At 53.0% G+C, this 17,663-nt stretch overlaps 1 protein-coding gene across 3 annotated transcripts in view; it reads right to left on the bottom strand.

Moving 5' to 3' along the window:
• Positions 1-17,663, bottom strand: part of EPHB2 (EPH receptor B2) — a 183,887-nt gene that overhangs the window by 21,484 nt on the left and 144,740 nt on the right. For all 3 annotated transcript variants that reach the window (XM_082372676.1, XM_082372674.1, XM_082372675.1), the window contains exon 6: positions 3,926-4,050. In XM_082372676.1, the coding sequence (XP_082228802.1) occupies positions 3,926-4,050 (125 nt within the window). The remainder of the gene's footprint in view (positions 1-3,925; positions 4,051-17,663) is intronic.

Raw genomic sequence — 17,663 nt, forward strand, 5'->3', positions numbered from 1 at the left:
TGAGCTCTTGGAGAGCCAAAGGGAGCGTGAACCTGTGTGCTTCAGGGCAGCTGCCAAAGGAGGCCACCTCCCCTGGGATGCCAGAACCAATGGAAACGGCCAACCATGGTCTGGCTAACACCATTCGTCAGCAGCATCCAGAAGCCTTCCAGCAAAGTGGTTGTCAGCTCCGGGCTCCGGGCAGGCTGGGAAATCCCAGTGGAGCTGGGGAAAGGCCAAACGGAGAGCCTGCTCCAAAAGAGCCCTTTCTAAAGAAGGAAAGGAGGAGTGGGAAGGGTGATGGGGGTGGGGCCCACAGGGGACTGCAGGGCTCAGTTCCTAATTTCCCTACCTGGGAGGATCTGGAGCATTCATTAAAGAAATCAATTGCAGGCACCAGGAGGATGCTGGAGTGTTAGTTAAGAGCCGGCTGTGGACTTATCAGAAATAAATCTCGCCACTAGCAGCCCGGCTCTCCCTCCCCAAGGGCGGGGCTGACTCAGGAAAGTAGAGGTGGTGGCTGGGATGTCACAGCTCAGGGATAGAAGCCACGTCTGGTTCTCCTCCTCACCCTCTGCTGGTGTCTTCTCCGACACTTTCATCAACAACTTTTTCTTTCTCTCCTTAAATCCTGCCTTTCTCCTGGATCCTATCCTTCCACTTCTGTGTTTCCTCTGCACCCTCTCCTGTCTGTTCTTGGCTACATCTCCCTACCCCTGGCAAGCACTGCACCTACATCTGCAAATCACAAACCCACATGTACCCCCAGGAAAAGGCACCACCATCCACTGGGAGTCATCTTTCACATCTCCCTGGTCCCCTGAGTTCCAAAATATTGTCTGATTTTTTCAGCTTCTCACCATCTCTGCTGCCAGCCCTCCAACTCCACGCCACCATCATTTCTCTCTTGGCGTCCCATAAGAGCCCTGTGCTGGGTCTACCGTGTCCCTGGGACCCCCTTGCAGTCTATTCTCCACATGGCAAGTTGTAGGAATCTTTAAAGTAATAGGAGTCAGATCACATCCTTCCAGAATCTCCTGATGGCTTCCTATCATACTCTATTAAATTGAATCCAGACTCTAACGGCCTGGAAGTCCCACCACAACCCCACCCCGCCTCCCTCCCCAAACTCCTCCCCTACCAATCCCTCCCTTGTTCTGGTCGCTCCTGCCACTCTCTCCTTCTTTGTTCCCTGTATGCAGCTAGCACACTCCTGCCCCAGGGCCTTTGCACATGCTGTTCTTGCCATCTGGAATGACCCTGCTCTCATCACTTGTCTGTCTGGTTAACTCCTAGCATCTTTCAAGGCTCTGCTCAAATGTAACCTAAATGAAGATTTCCTCTCATCCATGCCAGGATTATGATGCCCCCATGAAACCTTTGCTGGCCCTTTTGTGGCCTGTAGCACATCCTGTCTAATGGCTATTTGTGTCTGAACCTGTCTTTTCCCTTGGACTGTGAAATCCCTGAGGCCTTCAGGCATGTCTGGTTACTCTGAGTATTCCTGGCATCCAGCAGCCCAGCCCAAAGCTGGTGACAGTGAATGTTGAACGAACCAGAGTCCATCTCCCCACTGGCAGAGCCAAGCTGTCTCTTTCTGCACCCAGGCCCTGGGAGGAGGGGTTGACAGAAGTAAGGCCACGTCTCATCACAGCTGTCCCTCAGGTCTGCCCCTCTCTTGCCATTTGTGCCTAAAATTCTCCATCAGGGCCTGATCCTGTCCACCTCTTAACAGTCATCCCAGAATATCCCTGGGAGAAAACTGGGAGGCAGGAGGGCCAGGTGAAGTCTTCCACTTAGCAGCTGGGTGCTCTTGGACAAGTTACACAACTTCCCTGTGCCTCAGTTTCCCCTCCTGTCCAGTGAGACGAATAGCACTGCTGCGAGGATGAATGAGGTGACAGAGGTGATGTGCTCAGCCCGTAGTGGGCACTCAGGAAACGTGAGCAGGTGGTAACTCTGGCTGCTGCAGGGCCTGCTGGTCCTGCCACCCCTGGCAGGGGCCTGGGGATGCCTGGGTAGCGGCAGAAAGTAGGACAGAGCTGCCTCCTGGTTCACACCTCCATCAGCCTCCCCAGCCCCTCCCTTCTCGGTAGGAAATGGGTCGTAGGCAGGACCCGCGCCGGGATTTCTCATTTCCGTTCCAATCTTTGGGGACAAATGCTTTCAGTTTCATTTAATCATAAAGCTTCTTAATTAGTTTTTTTTTTTTTTTTTTTTTTTAAATTCTGAGCTGCTAAGCTGTCCCTGCCAGAGGGGGTGGAAGTGCTGGCTTCTGCAAAGCCTGGGGCTTCCTGGGCCTGGCAGCAGCTGGTCCAGCTACCCTGGGTGCCCAGCTACTTTAAGGCTCTCCAGGGCCCAGCGAGGGTGGAGTTGCTTCCCTCACCTCATCCCAGCTCAGGCCGTCCAACAACACCTCAAGCACCTACTGTGTGCCAGGCGAGGGACACAGCGGAGATAAGGCAAGGTCTCCACTCTCTACCAAGGCCACGGGAAGGGATTCACTCACTTATTTATTCAGCCAATGTTTATCAAGTGTCTCCTTGGTGCCAGGCCCAGGGCGCTGGGAACAGGTGGTGTACCGGACAGATGTGGTCCCTGGTCTCTCGGAGTGCACTGCTTAGACGAGGGGATGAGCGAGGAAGCAATCACAAAGCAGCTGGGTGAGGCTGGATAGGTGTTTGCCCAACCTCTGAGACTCACCAGAGTTTGGCCGATCCAGGGGTTAATAGAGTGGGAGGGCTGGGCTGGGGCTCGGAACGCGGGCCCCAGCAGGGCTGGCTGGAACTGCCTCCCCCTCTCTTCCTCTCAGTCGTTAGGGAGAGCTTTTCCATCCTTTTCTGTTTCCCAGTGGGCTTACCCTCAACTAATGTACTTCCTGTAGTCATTTACAACCTAGTCTGAATGGGAGTCCCGTGACCCCTTTCCCAGGGACAGTCTCTGTGGCTATTTGGTGCCTCAGGGAGCAGTTAAAAATGTCATTATCCAAAAGAGAGAGCTTCCTGAGCCTCTGATGTCCAGCTGCTCTGTCCCCTGCTGTCTCTGTACTGTGCAGGCCCCACATTCAGATGTGTTGAGCTCACCTGGCCTTACATCATGTAGCTCTTGCCCACCGAGAAGCAGGCAGGGCAGAAGAGGGAGGAAGGGAAAGCACACTTGTCTCTGCTGAGGGCCAGGCAATGCTGGGCACTACACCTGCCTTTTCTCCTTAACCTTCACAGCTGCCACGCGAGAGAGGTGGTCTCATTTGTATTTGACACAGGGGGAAACTGAGGCTTAGAGAGAGAAAGATGCCTGCCCAAGGTCACACAGCTGGTTATGGATGGAGCTGGGATTTGAACCTACAGCTTCTCATTCCTCGTCCAATGCTCCTTCTTCTACACCAGTGGCTTCCAACCCTGGGTCCCTGAAGGGAGCAGTAAAGGTCTGATTTAAAAGCTCAAAGAGAAATCACTCTCTCCCCATACATACCAAGGGCACTCAGGCAAACAAAAACAAGTGTTTTAGCTGGAATCAGAGCAACATGGGGAGGGAGCTCCACCCTCTCACCCTGTACAGAAGCTCTCTTGAGCAGTTTCAAATCTCTGCTTCAGAATGGGTAAATGACTAATTATTACTTAAGAAATGCAGCTTTTGGGAAAACCAGTTTTTTCAGAACATCAGGCCCATCAAAATCAAGATGAAAGGGGTCTTGGTGGGGAAAGGGTTGTGACCATTGCATTTTACTGAGATTGTGGCCTGATCCCCTAGACCAGAAAAGCAAGACTCAGAGAGGTCAAGGCAACTGCCTGAGGTCTCACAGCTGGGGAGGAGTGGAGCTGAGGCCAGGGTTCTTTCTGCTTCACCAGACTGCCTAGTCTTGCGGGATGATAGAACCCCAGAACCCAGCCTGGAAGGGGGCCCTGCGGGAGGGGGGAGTGGGGAGAGCGCCCAGGAGCACACGTACCTTCTCATAGTACTGCAGCTCGTAATCCAGGATGACGCCATTGGGCTGGTCGGGCTGGGACCACGACAGGGTAATGCTGTCCACGGTGCGGCTCACCTGGTGCATGATGGACACGGCCGATGGAGCTGGAAGAGAGGTCAGAGGTCAGGGGTCAGGGGTGGGCATAAGAGGGTGCAGCTTCTGGCCCAGCCTCAAAGGTGCCCAGACAGAGACCTATGGGACCACAGAGGGGAAGGCATCTGGCTTAGGCCACACAGCCAGCCTGGGGAGCCGACAGGGTGCAGGGCCGCAGGTGCTGCTCCCATGGGGCACCTTCAGATTACAGACACCGACAACTCCAGCCATCCCTGGGGAAGCTCAGCCACATCAAGTCAAGACAGATGCATTGGGCCCCTTCTCTGGTCTGGCCCCAAGTGGGTTGGACGAAATGTTAATTCATTCTCTCTTGGAGCTTACAGTCTACTGAACCAGGGGACATACAGACCCTAGACATGGTGACGGGGCTCTGGGACAGGGAAGCAGAGACGGTGGGAGATTCATTCACTCCTTCAACAAATGTGCATTGAGTGCCTCCTATGTGCAGGGACACTGCAGTGAATAAAAATGACTGCGAATAAATCCATAGCTACTATGGATGACAGTTTGGTGGTTCCTTAAAAAGTTAAACACAGAATTACCATATGATCCAGCCATTCCACTCCTAATCATATACCCCAAAGAACTGAAAACAGGTACTCAAGCAAATATTTGTATGTGAATATTTATAGCAGTACTATTCACAACAGCTAAAAGGTGGGAACAACCCAACTGTCTATCAACAGATGAATGGATAGACAAATTGTGGTATACACATATAACAGAATATTATTTAGGCATAAAAAGGAATGAAGTACTAATGAAGTACACTACAATGAGGATAAAGCTCAAATACATGCTAAGGGAAAGGCAGATGCAAATTGTATGGTCACATATTGTATGGTCCCATTTATATGAAATATTCAGAATAGGTAAGGTGATAGAGACAGTAAGCAGATTAGTGGTTGCCAGGGGCTGGAGGAGGGAGCATGGGGAATGCTGGGTACGGGGTTTTCCTTGGGGTGATGAAAATGATTTGGCACTGGATAGAGGTGGTAATTGCCCAACACTGTGAATGTACTAAATGCCACGGAACTGTACACGTTAAAATGGTTAATTGCATGTTACGGAATTTCACCCATCTCTCCCAGCAGCGTTGCTAGTGCCCTCATGGAGGGTGGTTAGATGTAGGAGACAAGATGTCAGAGGAGGGACTTCCCTGGTGGCGCAGTGGTAAAGAATCCACCTGCCAATATAGGGGACACGGGTTCGAGCCCTGGTCCGGGAAGATCCCATGTGCCGCGGAGCAACTAAGCCCGTGTGCCACAACTACCGAGCCTACGCTCTAGAGCCTGTGAGCCACAGCTACTGAGCCTGCATGCCACAACTACTGAAGCCCGCACGCCACAACTACTGAAGCCCGTGTGCCTAGAGCTCGTGCTGTGCGACAAGAGAAGCCACCGCAATGAGAAGCCCGCACACCGTGTCGAAGAGTAGCTAGCACCTGCTCGCCGCAACTAGAGAAAGCCCGCGCGCAGCAACGAAGACCCAACACAGACAAAAATTAAAAAAAAAAAAAAAAGATGTCAGGGGAGGCTGTGTTTAGTGCTAGAAGGACCCTTAGAAATAATTTAGTCCCATCCCCTCATTTTACAGGTGTGGAAACTGAGGTCCAGAGAGGGTTGTGAGCTGCCCAAGGTCACAGTGAGTTCAAGCTTGCTGCCCCTTCCTTGATTCCTTCTTTCACAGAGCACCCATGCCTGTGCTTTTTGCCTTCTTCTCAAATGAAACAAACCTGCACAAAGCACCTACAACATGTTGGCCATGGCCCTGGGCCCTTCACACGTGTGTGTCCTGAGCTGACTGTCAGTGAGGGGTAAGTATTAGCCCCACCGACAGGTGCAGACCCCGAAGCTCAGAGCAGCACAGGGCTTCCTGAGATGACACAGCCCGTCCGTGGGGGAGCCGGCATTTGAACCCAGGTCTGCCACTCTCCAGAGAAGTGTTTGTCCATGAGTCCTGACCCGGTCCTTCCCTATGGTGTGACTGGAGCAGAGCCCCCTTGCCTCTCTGGGCCTGAGGTTTTCATGGTCCCAGGAGGGACTGAGGACTCACCAGGGTGAGAGGAGCACCTCCTGCAGTCTCTCCTGGCTCCTGGGCAGGTCCGTGACAAGCGGATGCCCTGTCTTGACCATCACGGTGATTCCTGAAGGAGGCTGAGGCTGACCCTTCTCCTCCCACCCAAATCCTGCTTTCCAGGGGCTCTGACCACACTGACATGAGCGTGGATCAGGGACCGGTAGGGGCTCCTGGAGGATTAGTGCTTGGAGATCCTCGCCTGTTTCCTGCTCTGTCTCTGTCCCTTTGTCCCCAGCGTGGAGGGAGCTGTCTATTGGTCAGAAGACCCAGGCCCTGCTCTCTGGCCTGCTACTAACTGACTGGGCAACCTTGGGCAAGTGACCCCCCTCTCGGGACCTGGTTCCTCCTCTGCACCATGGGCACAGCTGGAAGATCCCTGTGATCTTGCAGCTCAAAGGTTCCCTGCCTGTCCTTCCTGGTTAGCCCTTGTCCTGGAGTTGGATCAGCCCAGGGGCCAGCGTGGGCCGAAAAGGTCTAGGCTTCCCTCCAGCACCCCAAGGAACTGTGGAAAATTGGCCCAAGACACCCCAGATGGGGTGGCACCACCCAGAAGAAGGACTTGGACCCTGGCCTAGGTGTCCCTGAAGAGCCTCTGTTCTTTCTGCCACCCCTCCCCCACTGTCCCCCCCAAGGGAGGGCTGCCTGTCCCTCAGCTTGGCTCCTTGCCCTGCCAGGGGCAGTGGGCCTTCTGGGGAGATCAGGGACCCGGCTCCCAGCAGTTTCCTCCTTAGTCAAACAAGGAGACTCTGTCTTCCTTGTTCCCTGCCAGGGTATCAAGAAGACCCAATCCAGGGCTTCCCTGGTGGCGCAGTGGTTGAGAATCTGCCTGCCAATGCAGGGGACACGGGTTCGAGCCCTGGTCTGGGAAGATCCCACATGCCGCGGAGCCACTAGGCCCGTGAGCCACAACTACTGAGCCTGCGCGTCTGGAGCTTGTGCTCCGCAACAAGAGAGGCCGCGATAGTGAGAGGCCCGTGCACCGCGATGAAGAGTGGCCCCCACTTGCCGCAACTAGAGAAGTGGCCCCCACTTGCCGCAACTAGAGCCCTCGCACAGAAACGAAGACCCAACACAGCCATAAAATAAAATAAAATAAAATAAAATAAAAAAAAGAAGACCCAGTCCAAAGGAGGGGCCCCACCAACCACTGCTTATTGACATCTACTAATGCTGGGCTATGTCCTCAGTACCCATGCACCCATTTAATCCTCACAACAACCTGTGAAGCAGACCTCCTTCAGCCCATTTTGCAGATGGGGAAACTGAGAATCACAGTAAAGGGACTTGCCTGAAGCTACATAGATAGTAAGTGGCTGGACAGAGCAACATATTCTCATGCTTCATGAAGTCACTTGAAGGGCTTTCAGGGCTGTGTGTATGTGTATAATAATAACAAGGAAAAAGCCACTAACCTAACACTTACTGAGCTCTTATTCTGTGCCAAGCCCTGTTCCACGTACTCAACACCTATTAACACAGGTGTAACACAGAATTCTCACAACTGCCCTATGAGCTGAGGGCTATTAACATCCCCAGTTTATAGATGGAGACACTGAGGCTTGGAGCTGTTCAGTGACCTGCTCAAGGCTCATGCGGCAAGGCAGTGGAGGGCTAGCCCTTGAACCTGGTGGTTCAGGCTCTTTACCAGCGCAGCCCTGGTTACCATGTGGTCAGCCCAGTTCCAAGTAAATGCTCACCGGAAATTAATGAGGAAATTGCTAGATCCCTGTGGAGGAGTGGTCAGAGCTCTCGGTGTCTTGGTTTCCTCATCTGTAAAGTGAGCCTAATGGTAACGTGCCTTGGGGGCTGTTGTGAGGACAGATGAATGAAAGCATTTCAGGTGCTCAGTGTGGTGCCTGGCACGTGGTCAGCTCTGTGAGTGTTCACGGGTATCACTAGGCACTGGCCACTGTGCACTGAGCAGCTGACCAGCGTCATTCTGTTTGATCCTCTCAACAACAGTGTGGGATGGGGGTTAATAGCTGCAATTTGCAGAAGAGGAAACTGAGGCTCAGAGAGGTGTTGTGACTTCCCCAAGGTCACACAGCTAGTGAGGAGCTGAGCTATGCCTGAAGCTGAACTATCCTGCCCCAGCTCTTTTCCCTGCTGTCCCTCAGAGCTGGTCCTACTCTCTGTCCCCTCCCTCCTTGACCCTGTCTCCAGTCCCAGCCCCACTCCTCCCTCTGGAGCCACCATTGTGTAGAGCTTGTTCTCCTGGACTTCTGGCGGCCCTGGCTCCTCTGTGAGGCCCGAGCTGCCTGTCCCTCTCTCCAGCCTGTTGTAGTCAGCTCCCCATTGAAAACAACAAAATTAGTCCCTTTTGGAGTTTCCCAGATCTGGGCTAATCTGGGGGATCCTGGCTGGGGGCTTACCCTTCCTGCTGGCCCAGGAAGCACCCCGCCCCCAGGCCTCCCCTAAGCTTCTCAGCCCCTCTCAGACAAAACACAGGGCAGTGTGACCACTCAGGGGGGCTGTGTATGTGTGTGTGTGTGTGCGTGCGTGCGCTCATGTGCACGCATTCACATGCACTGGAAAATCAGTGAGGATGCTTTAAACTCAGCCACTAGGGATTCGAGGAGGGATATGCCCTGCCCCTGCCTCCAAGGGTCTGAGGATAATTCTGGTGTGAGGGGCTGGATGAGGTCATCTTCAGGGCTCCTTGGAATGCTGGGATCTCTCACCAAGGTGGGAGGGGTGTGTATGTGGCGGGGAGGGCGTGCTGCCACTGCATGTCCGTGGAGCATCAGACACGGACTGAGCCCGTAGGGATAGGTGAGGGGTATTCTCATTAAGCCGCCACTACGTGCATTTACCTAGTGCTTCCTGCTGAGAACTGTAGAAGGCTCAGCTAAGGAAATTCCAATCCAGCCCCCAGAAGGGCAGTCTAGGTTAGTGGCTGGGAGCCCAGAAGTGGAATCAGACAGACCTGCATGCAACTCCCTACTCCTCCACTCCTCAATATTGTGACCTTGAGCAAGTTCTCTTAACCTCTCTGAGCCTCAGTTTCTATACCTGTCCAATGGGGACCCTTACCTGGCAAGGATGCTGTGAGGATGAAAGGAGAAATGCAGGTAAAGGTTTAAATGTGATGCCCAGCACCATCAGGAGGGAGATATTATTAAGACTATTTCAATAGAGTAGAATGCTACCCAGGGCTGGGGGTTGGAGGAAATGAGATGTTGGTCAAAGGGTAAAAACTCCCAGCTATAAGATGAATAAGTTCTGGGGACCTATTTACAGCAGGGTGACTATAATTAACAATTCTGTATTATATACTGGAAAGTTAAGAGAGTAGATCTTAAATATTATCAACACACACACACACACACACACGCACACACACACACGCAGGTAATTATGTGAAGGGATGGAGGTGTTAACTAACCTTACTAAGGCAATCATTTTGCAATATACATGTGTATCGAAACAGCACAGTGTACTCCTTAAACTTGCATATGATCTATGTCAATAATATCTCAAGAAAGCTGGAAAAAAATTTCAATTCAGAGTCACTGTGATGTTGGCACGATACTGGGTGCTGGGGCTCAAGAGAGGAACCTTGCAGGGTCTCTGCCTTCCAGGGGGCACAGTCTAATGGAGAAGGCATATTTGTTTCAGCCCAATGAGTGCCTGCTCCAGGCTGGGCACCATACTAGGCAGTGGAGAAACCATGAGACTTGGACTTGGTGTGGAGCTCCTGGATCCAAGCCCCCGTTTTGGAGCTCGGCCAAGGTGATCCAGTCCCAAGCAGGGGTGAAGCTGCTCCTTCCACATCTCTCCCTGCAATTTCACCTCCCAATAATGGAGGTGAAAGTGGTAGCGTGTGTCCCTATAGATTACTGGACTTTTCCAACTTGAGTGGGAGTAAGGAGATAACCAGGAGACCTTGTTAAAACTCGTATTACTGGGCCCCTCCTCCTGCCCACAGAGATTCTGGTTCAGCTGGTCTGGGATGGGGTCTGAGAATCTGTAGTTCTAACAAGCTCCCAGGTGATACTGATGCTGTTGGCCTGTGGCCCATATTTTTAGGAGTAGTGAGTGGATTCAGGGCCAGAGAAGGGAAGTAACTTGTCCAAGGTCACACAGCAGGTAGAGGTGGGCCCGGGACTAGAGTCTAGATCAGCTGAGTCCTGATCTAGTGTATTTTCCACCCACCATGCTGCTTCTCCCAGCCCAGCTCTGCCCAAGACAGCCCCTCTCATCTGCCCAGGCTAGAGTATTCCTCCGGGGCCCACGGACTCAGAGTCTTGATGCAGTGGTACAGGTAGTTTCAGGAGAGGCACAGGGATGGGGCTGCAGAGGCAGGTGGGGGCCAGACCTCCAGGCCGAGGAGTTGCCTTGTCGCAAACGCACTGGGGAGCCACAGAAGGACTGCAGTAGGGGTGGCAACCTGTTCCTTAACTAAAACACAAGCTTGTCATCTGGACAACCTCTGGATGCCCCATGATGCCTTAAAAAAAAAAAAAGGGAAGGCCCCACAGCTAACACCTAACACTTTCTTGTTCGCTCTACACCAGGCACTTTTCCAAATGCTTTACGTCAATTAACTCATTTAACATTCATAGCAACCCTGAGAGGCTGGTATTACTGTTATACCCATTTTATAGGTGAGGAAACGGAGGCACTGAAGTATGAGGTAACTTGCCCAAAGTTACCAAGCAGTGGAGCTGGGATTTGAACCCAGGCCCACCCAAGTCCAGCATCTCCTCTCCCCTCCATTGGCTGCGGCCGATGCAGGCTGACCACAGAGGTCTTGGAACCAGTGGGCCTCAGAGGGCTGCTGCAAAGCTAACTCGGTCCGGCTCTGGCTGACTCCCCTCACCCACCACCCACCCGGCCGCCCTGGCTCTGGGCGCTCAGCTGTTGGTGGAGGCAGGTCCCCCACAGCCATGGGGGTCTGGGCTTGGCGGGCTTAGCTGGCAGGCTTGGGTTACAGGCAGCTAACTCAGGCTCTGATCCCATAAGCCCCGTAACCCTGGGTGTGGCAAGGAGGAGGCATTTGCTGGGAAGATGATCAAGGCGGGCCAGTGAGGGCCAAGCAGGGCTGGCCTTTCTCCTGGAATCCAGGGGGATTAACGGGCGGAGAAAAGGGAACAGCTGGATGTTCTCCCATCCCTCCTGCTGCCCGCCGCCCACCCTGAGGTGTCAGGTTTCCCTGTAAGTTGGTCTTTAGGGAATTCTGGTATTTTCAATTACCAGCCAGGCACACCGGCAGGGGGATGGGATCAGTGGCGCCCCGTGACCCCTGCAAGGAGATGGAGCCCCAGGGAGCAAGCACAAAAGGGGCTTGTGGTCGAGAGGTTAGGGGAGGCTGGCCAGGCAGGGCCTGCTCGGTGGCGGGAGCAGGTGGTCAGGGGCCCTGCTGCCCCCAGCGAGCCCTGGGGGAGCTTCCAATCTCTTCACCAGCTGAGACCTGGGGAAGTAGCCTTCCCTCTGTGTGCCTCGTTCCCCCTCAGGGCATGGATCCCTACTGAGTCCATGGAGTTGCCCTAATTCCTGTCTTCTGACATCCTTTACACATAAGAAAAATAAATCTCCATTTGGTCTAAGCGACTATGGTAGACTGGTTGTATTACCTGCCTCTCTGTCTCTATATCCTTTGCCCTGTAATTTGTGTAATCCCCCTCTGACCCTGGCTCTGGGCTTGGCCGTGTGACTCGCTCCGGCCAATAGAATATAAGCAAATACGACATAAGCAGAGGCTTGAAAAAGCCCTCGCGTGTATCTGCCAGCTGTCTAGGTGCCCCGCCATGGCCACGAGAACACGCCCAGGCCGACCTGCTGGAGGATGAGATACATGGAGCAGAGCTGTTGCCCCAGTTGTCCCCACCAGGGCCATTCCTGACCAGCCCACAGCACTCAACCCCAAACATGCAATAGAGCCCTGACAAAATCCAAAGAGAAGAGGTGCTGAGCAACCCTGAGTAGCTGGAGCGCAAACGTATGAATGCTCCTCACCAAGACCCATCCAACCAGGAGACTCACGAACTAGACAAGTGCTTCTTGCTTTTACGCCATTGCTTTTGCAGTTGATTGCTAAACAGCATACTGTGGCAGCCTGTTACAGGCAAGCTGAACCAATCTTAGCTGATAGTCTAGGCGGGCAGTGCCTCCATGCTTGGGAGGATTAAAGAGGACGACGCATTTAGAGCGCTCAGCCCAGGGAGGGACGTTGCCCTCTCCCTCTCTCTTCCTTTCCCCAGGCATGGGCCTCACTGGGGGCCCTCTTGTCCTATCTCTCTCTGATCCTCTCCGCCCCCAGGGAGAGAAGTAGGTGAGTACATGATCATGTCAGTTCTAGAGACCAGCCACTGTGTGCCCGCTCCACAGGAGGGCAAAAGGATCAGAGGAGAACATGGCTGGCAGAAAGGGCTTTGGAAAGTCAAAAATTTTTCCATGAGAAAGCCATGTGGAGTGGTGTCACGGACAGAGACTCTGACACCTGGCGAGGGTGTTAGAGACCAGCTCCGCCAAGGGCCTGCTGTATGATCTTGGGCAGCCACTTAGGAACCTCTCTGGGCCTCAGTTTTCCTCTCTATAAAAGGAGGTGTTTGCACTGGATGAATGCTGATGTACTCTGACTTACGTGTGCATGTGATAGGCAGAATAACGGCCCCCAAAGATGTCACGACCTAATCCCGGAATCTGTGAATACGTTATCTTACATGACAAAAGAGACTTTGCAGATGTGATTAAGGTTATGGCCCTTGAGATGGGAGATTATCCCGGATTATCCAGGTAGACCCACTCTAATCACTTGAGTCCTTAAAAGAGGAGAATCTTTCCCAGATGAGAGTCAGACGAGAGAGCGGGAGCGGGAGGGGGACTCGACGCCCTGTTGCTGCTTCTGAGATGCAGGGAGGCCTCGTGCAAGGACTGGAGAGACGCCCCTGGGAGCTAGGGGACCTCCCAGCTGACAGCTGGCAAGGAATCGGAGACCTCAATCCTAAAAACACATGGAGTTGAATTCTGCAAACACCCCAGTGAGCGAGGAAACAGGTCATCCCTTAGAGCCACCAGCAGGGAACACAGTCCTGCTGACACTTGATTTTAGCCTGATGAGATCCAGACTAGACTTGTGACCCACGGAACTGTAAGATAAGAACTGCGTGTCATTGTAAGTTGCTAAGTTCGTGGCATTTTGTTGTAGTAGCAATAGGAAACTAACACACCTTCTGATTTCATTTTTAAGTCTAGCTGCCATCTATTGTGCCCGGTGCTTTGCCCACATTATTACTAACTTGGCAACCGTCTTGCAAAGCTGGGATGATGGAAACATGCCCATTTTGAAGGTGAGGATTCTAAGGCTCAGAGAAGTAAGGTTCCCTAGACAGCCTGATCACATAGCTTGGAAAGGGGTGTGCTGGATGAGGGCGGAGTTTGTCAAGTTCAGCACTGATGCCTTTTTTTCCCACACGACCCCCTAGGACATGATGATGGGGGATCTTCCTAACTGGTCAGTCAGTATGGGTGGCGCCAAAGGCTGCATTTGCTCAGCCAGGCTGTGGTGTGGCAGGTCTAGGTACACAGCTTGCCCTGCCTGTGCAGAAGGCTTGGATCCAGCCAACACTGGGCCCTGAGTATGCAGTGATGTAATTATTCAGGCTCTGCCAGCGACTTGCCTGGTGGGCAAGTCATTTAACTCTTAACACCTTGCTTTCCTTACCTGTAAGATAGGAGAATAATAGAACCCACTGAGGTTGGGGAGATTCATCATTCAGGACTTGGTATCTGGCAAAAATAATAAACCACTTGCCAAATGTGAGCTATTGTATGATTCGAGTGAATACAGAACGATCTCTGCTTTTTGAGTGCCTGCCATCCCAGGCAGCCTGTGAGGTACCTTGAGAACATGAGCTCAAAGCCTCACAGCATCCCGCAAAGAGGGGGTGGTAAGGAGGCCCATAAGGAGGATGCGATCGGACACAGGCTAAGTGATTTGTCCGGGGCTAAGTGCCGGTGAGCAGCTAGGCTTGATTCAGAGCCAGGTTTGTTTGCCTGATTCCAAAGCCCAGACCCTTCCCTCCACCCCTGGGGCCAGGCAGAGGTGCAGCTCTTCAGGGCTTGCTTGGGGTGAGAGTGTGTCCGCTGCAGCCCTGGAGGGAGGCCCGGAGTACTGGGGACGGCCCCTAGCACAAGCCCCACGTTGCTGAAATGCTGCCCGCACCTAGGTCTGCATGGCTGCCTGCGCCTTGTCATTCGGATCTCAGCTCACACGCCACCTCCTCAGAGAGGCTCTCCTCTGATCCTCTGATGCCGCCGAGGCTCGCCCTCCCCCTCCCGTCCATCTCTATGTTGTCTTGTTTGTTTGTGTCGGGGACCGTGGACGCTGCAGAGCCAGACTGAACCCTGCGTCTGCCCCTTCCCAGCTGAGTGAGCCCGGGCACGTGCTTGACCTCTCCCAATCCCGTTTCCTTATCCTCCAAGTGGGGATACGCAGCCCAGCCTGGCCTCCTGTCTCTGGGGGGCCCTGAGAGGACTCGTGAACACGGGCGGAAAGGCATTCTGGAGTGGCGGAGTATAGTTCGAAGGCAGCGTGACGGCTTTATGAAGTCAGACGACGGCTCTGGCCCTGGTGAGTGCCAAGGGATAGCGAACAAGGCCCAGCACTTGCCCAAAAGAAATACTTTTTCCTTATAAGGCCATGAGCTAGATATTTATATATTGAATTTTAGGGTCCGATTAAAACCGAGCACTGAATGCGTTTGTCTGGAAATCAAGTCCCCAGTCTTGTTTTCCAGCCTCATCGTATTTCTCCACACCCCACCTCACTCCATGCTTCTCTGGACCCCTCGGCAACGGCTCACCAAGCATACATTGTGGTGTGCCCCTGTCTAGGCTCCAGGAGAACCACAGTGAGGGAAAGGAGACTCACTGTGAACCAATGAGTGGTGATGGTGGGGAGACAGGAATGAAATGATCAAAGACGTGAAGCTAAAATCTCAGCCACGGGAACTTGAGGGCCGTGGTGCTGGGGGCATGTGACCAGGTCAGGAAGGTCAATGAAGATGAGCTAGGTCAAAAGGAAGGGGGAAATGGGGCAAAGCATTCCAAGCAGCAGGAGCAGCATTTGCAAAAACCCTGTGGCAGAGAAGCTTGGTGCCTTGGAGGAAGAGAAAGGAGAACTCTCCCTCCAGTCTGCCTTTTGTACTTCCCTCTCCTAGGATACCTTCTTCTCCGCATGATTCCATCTCTGCTTATTAGAAGCTTCTCTATTATTCAGAGCTAAGCTCAAATGCCTCCTCTTCAGGAAGACTTCCATGGCATGCCTTTCTCCCATTCCCCAGGAGGAAATGATTTCTCCTGCCTGTGATCTCCCTCACCTCCCAGACCCCTCCTTGGGTCCTCATTTATGCCATCTAATATGTAAACTCTGTCCATGTCTTATCTTCCCAACCAGGGCATAAATCTCAATGGCAGGAACCGTGTTTTCTACAGTGTAGACTTGGAGTTTCATGGTCCTGGGTTTAAATCCTAGTTGAGCCCACTTAGTAGCAGGACTTCGCATAAATGACTCCAGTTCTCTGGGCCTCTGTGTCCTCCTCTGGCAAAGGGGGATAGTGCAGTGAGGGTGTGTGTGGCTGCACAGCCCCCAGCTGGGCTCTGGGCATCTATGAGAGAGGGGGGCTTGTTAAGGGGCTTGGAACAAAGAGGAGGGGGAAAGGGTGGTTAGGACCCAGAAAGCCTCAGGGCTTTGAGGGCTTACAGGGGCTTGGACTCACTTAGACCTGACTTTCCCAAATTTGTCTGAGGCTAAGAAACACTTGAGCCACTTGTTAAAAATGCTGATTCCCAGGGCTTATTCCTGGGGTTCTGATTCAGTAGGTCTGGGGTGGGGGCAGGGGACCTGTGTTCTGAAAAAGCTCTCATGCAGTTCTGACGTACAATTTGGTGGGGAAATTGAGGCCCAGAGGGAGGAACTGATTTTTCTCAAGTGCGATAGGTTGGATGGGTGATCTCAGCTCTGCCTCTATTGTAACAGGATCACACACCCACACTCTCTGCCAAGGAGCCCTGCAGGGTGCGTTCGCTGTGGATGACTGTGCCACAGGCAATGGCATGGGTTTATGTGGCCTGGCTTGGCTCGGCCACTTGTGTTCACACCATTCACCACAAGAGAAATAAGCCTGGGGGGCTGCTAGTCCAAGGAGAATGAGGAGACACATGGAACAGACTGAATCCAGCCCACATTCTGGAGCTCAGAGGACCTGGTGCCGATTAGCTAAACCCTAGCTGACCCAGAGACTAGTGAGTGAGAAAATAAATGTTATTATTGTAAAATACTGGGCTTGGGGGTGGTTTTGTTATGCAGCATCATTGCAGCAATAACTGACCAATACACTAAAGTCACATAACAAATGAATGACAAAACTGGGATTCAAACTCAGATCCCCTGTTCCTAACCCAGGGCTTGTTCCTCACTGCTTCTGCCTTTTAATCCTGAGGGCTCCCCCTGCACCCTCCTCTCTGGGAGCCCTCGCTTCCACTCTGCCTCATCTCTCTATTCTCTGGGAACTTCCAGCTCCAGACAGGAGGGGTCCATCCCAGCAGCCTTTGCTGCTAATAAGCTGAGCTGGTTAAGTAGGCAGTTTGACACTCAGGGCTCCCAAATGGATGCAGGGGAGGCCTCCACAGCTAGGGAAAGAACTCCAGGGTCTCTGGGGAATTCTAGCTTCTCCCAGGTGAACAGAGTTCCCTCGCCTCCACCCCCACTGGGAGCCTGGCTTCCCTCCCTCAGAGCTTTGTCAAGCTGGAGAGACTCACAGCCAAGGCTTCATAATCTGCCAGGTGTGTTTGCCAACAGCTGCTGGCTTTGGAGGGTTCTCTCAGATTGCCCTCCTTGAGTCAGCTCCATCCCAACCCCAACCTGAGGGGGGCTTAAATGCACCCACGGGCCTGCAAGTGCTGCAGCACATGCTCGTAACTGCACCCTCTCGGCCCAGCAGCACCACGAACGCTGACAAACAAAACCACACTCCTTCCCACACACAAACACACGGACGGGCTGAGCCACCTTCAGATATACAAACTCAAGCTCAGACACAGCCCCCTCCATGCCCCTCAGATTCAGACACACCCATGCTCACAAATGCACGTATATGTGAGAAGCCACATGGCCAGTCATGTGCAATCACAAACACATGGTCACTCAGACATATCCAACGACACACCACACATTCTCACCAATGTGCACACTCACACACGCACACTCACCAGACCCACAGTCCATGGTTCCTTGGATGCACCGTAGACTGTGCTGAGCGCTGGAGTCTGTAGACCTAGTCAATTCCTGCCTTGCACCCTGCCTAGCTTAGTGACTCAACTTCTCTGAGCGTCATCTGTGAAATGAGGACACAGGTTCCTCCTACTCCAGGAGGCCGGGGGGTGGCAGTGAGGTCATGTGTGAAAGCACTCCTCAACTAGCCAGAGCTGGCTCCCCCTTCTCCTCCGTGTCCTTCCGCGTGCCCTTCCTCCTTCTCAAATTCCATTTATTCCTATCATTCCCTTCAAAATTCTGTTAGTC

The sequence above is a fragment of the Balaenoptera borealis genome (assembly GCF_965194805.1).
Source record: "Balaenoptera borealis genome assembly, chromosome: 1".
In the NCBI taxonomy this organism is placed as follows: domain Eukaryota; kingdom Metazoa; phylum Chordata; class Mammalia; order Artiodactyla; family Balaenopteridae; genus Balaenoptera; species Balaenoptera borealis.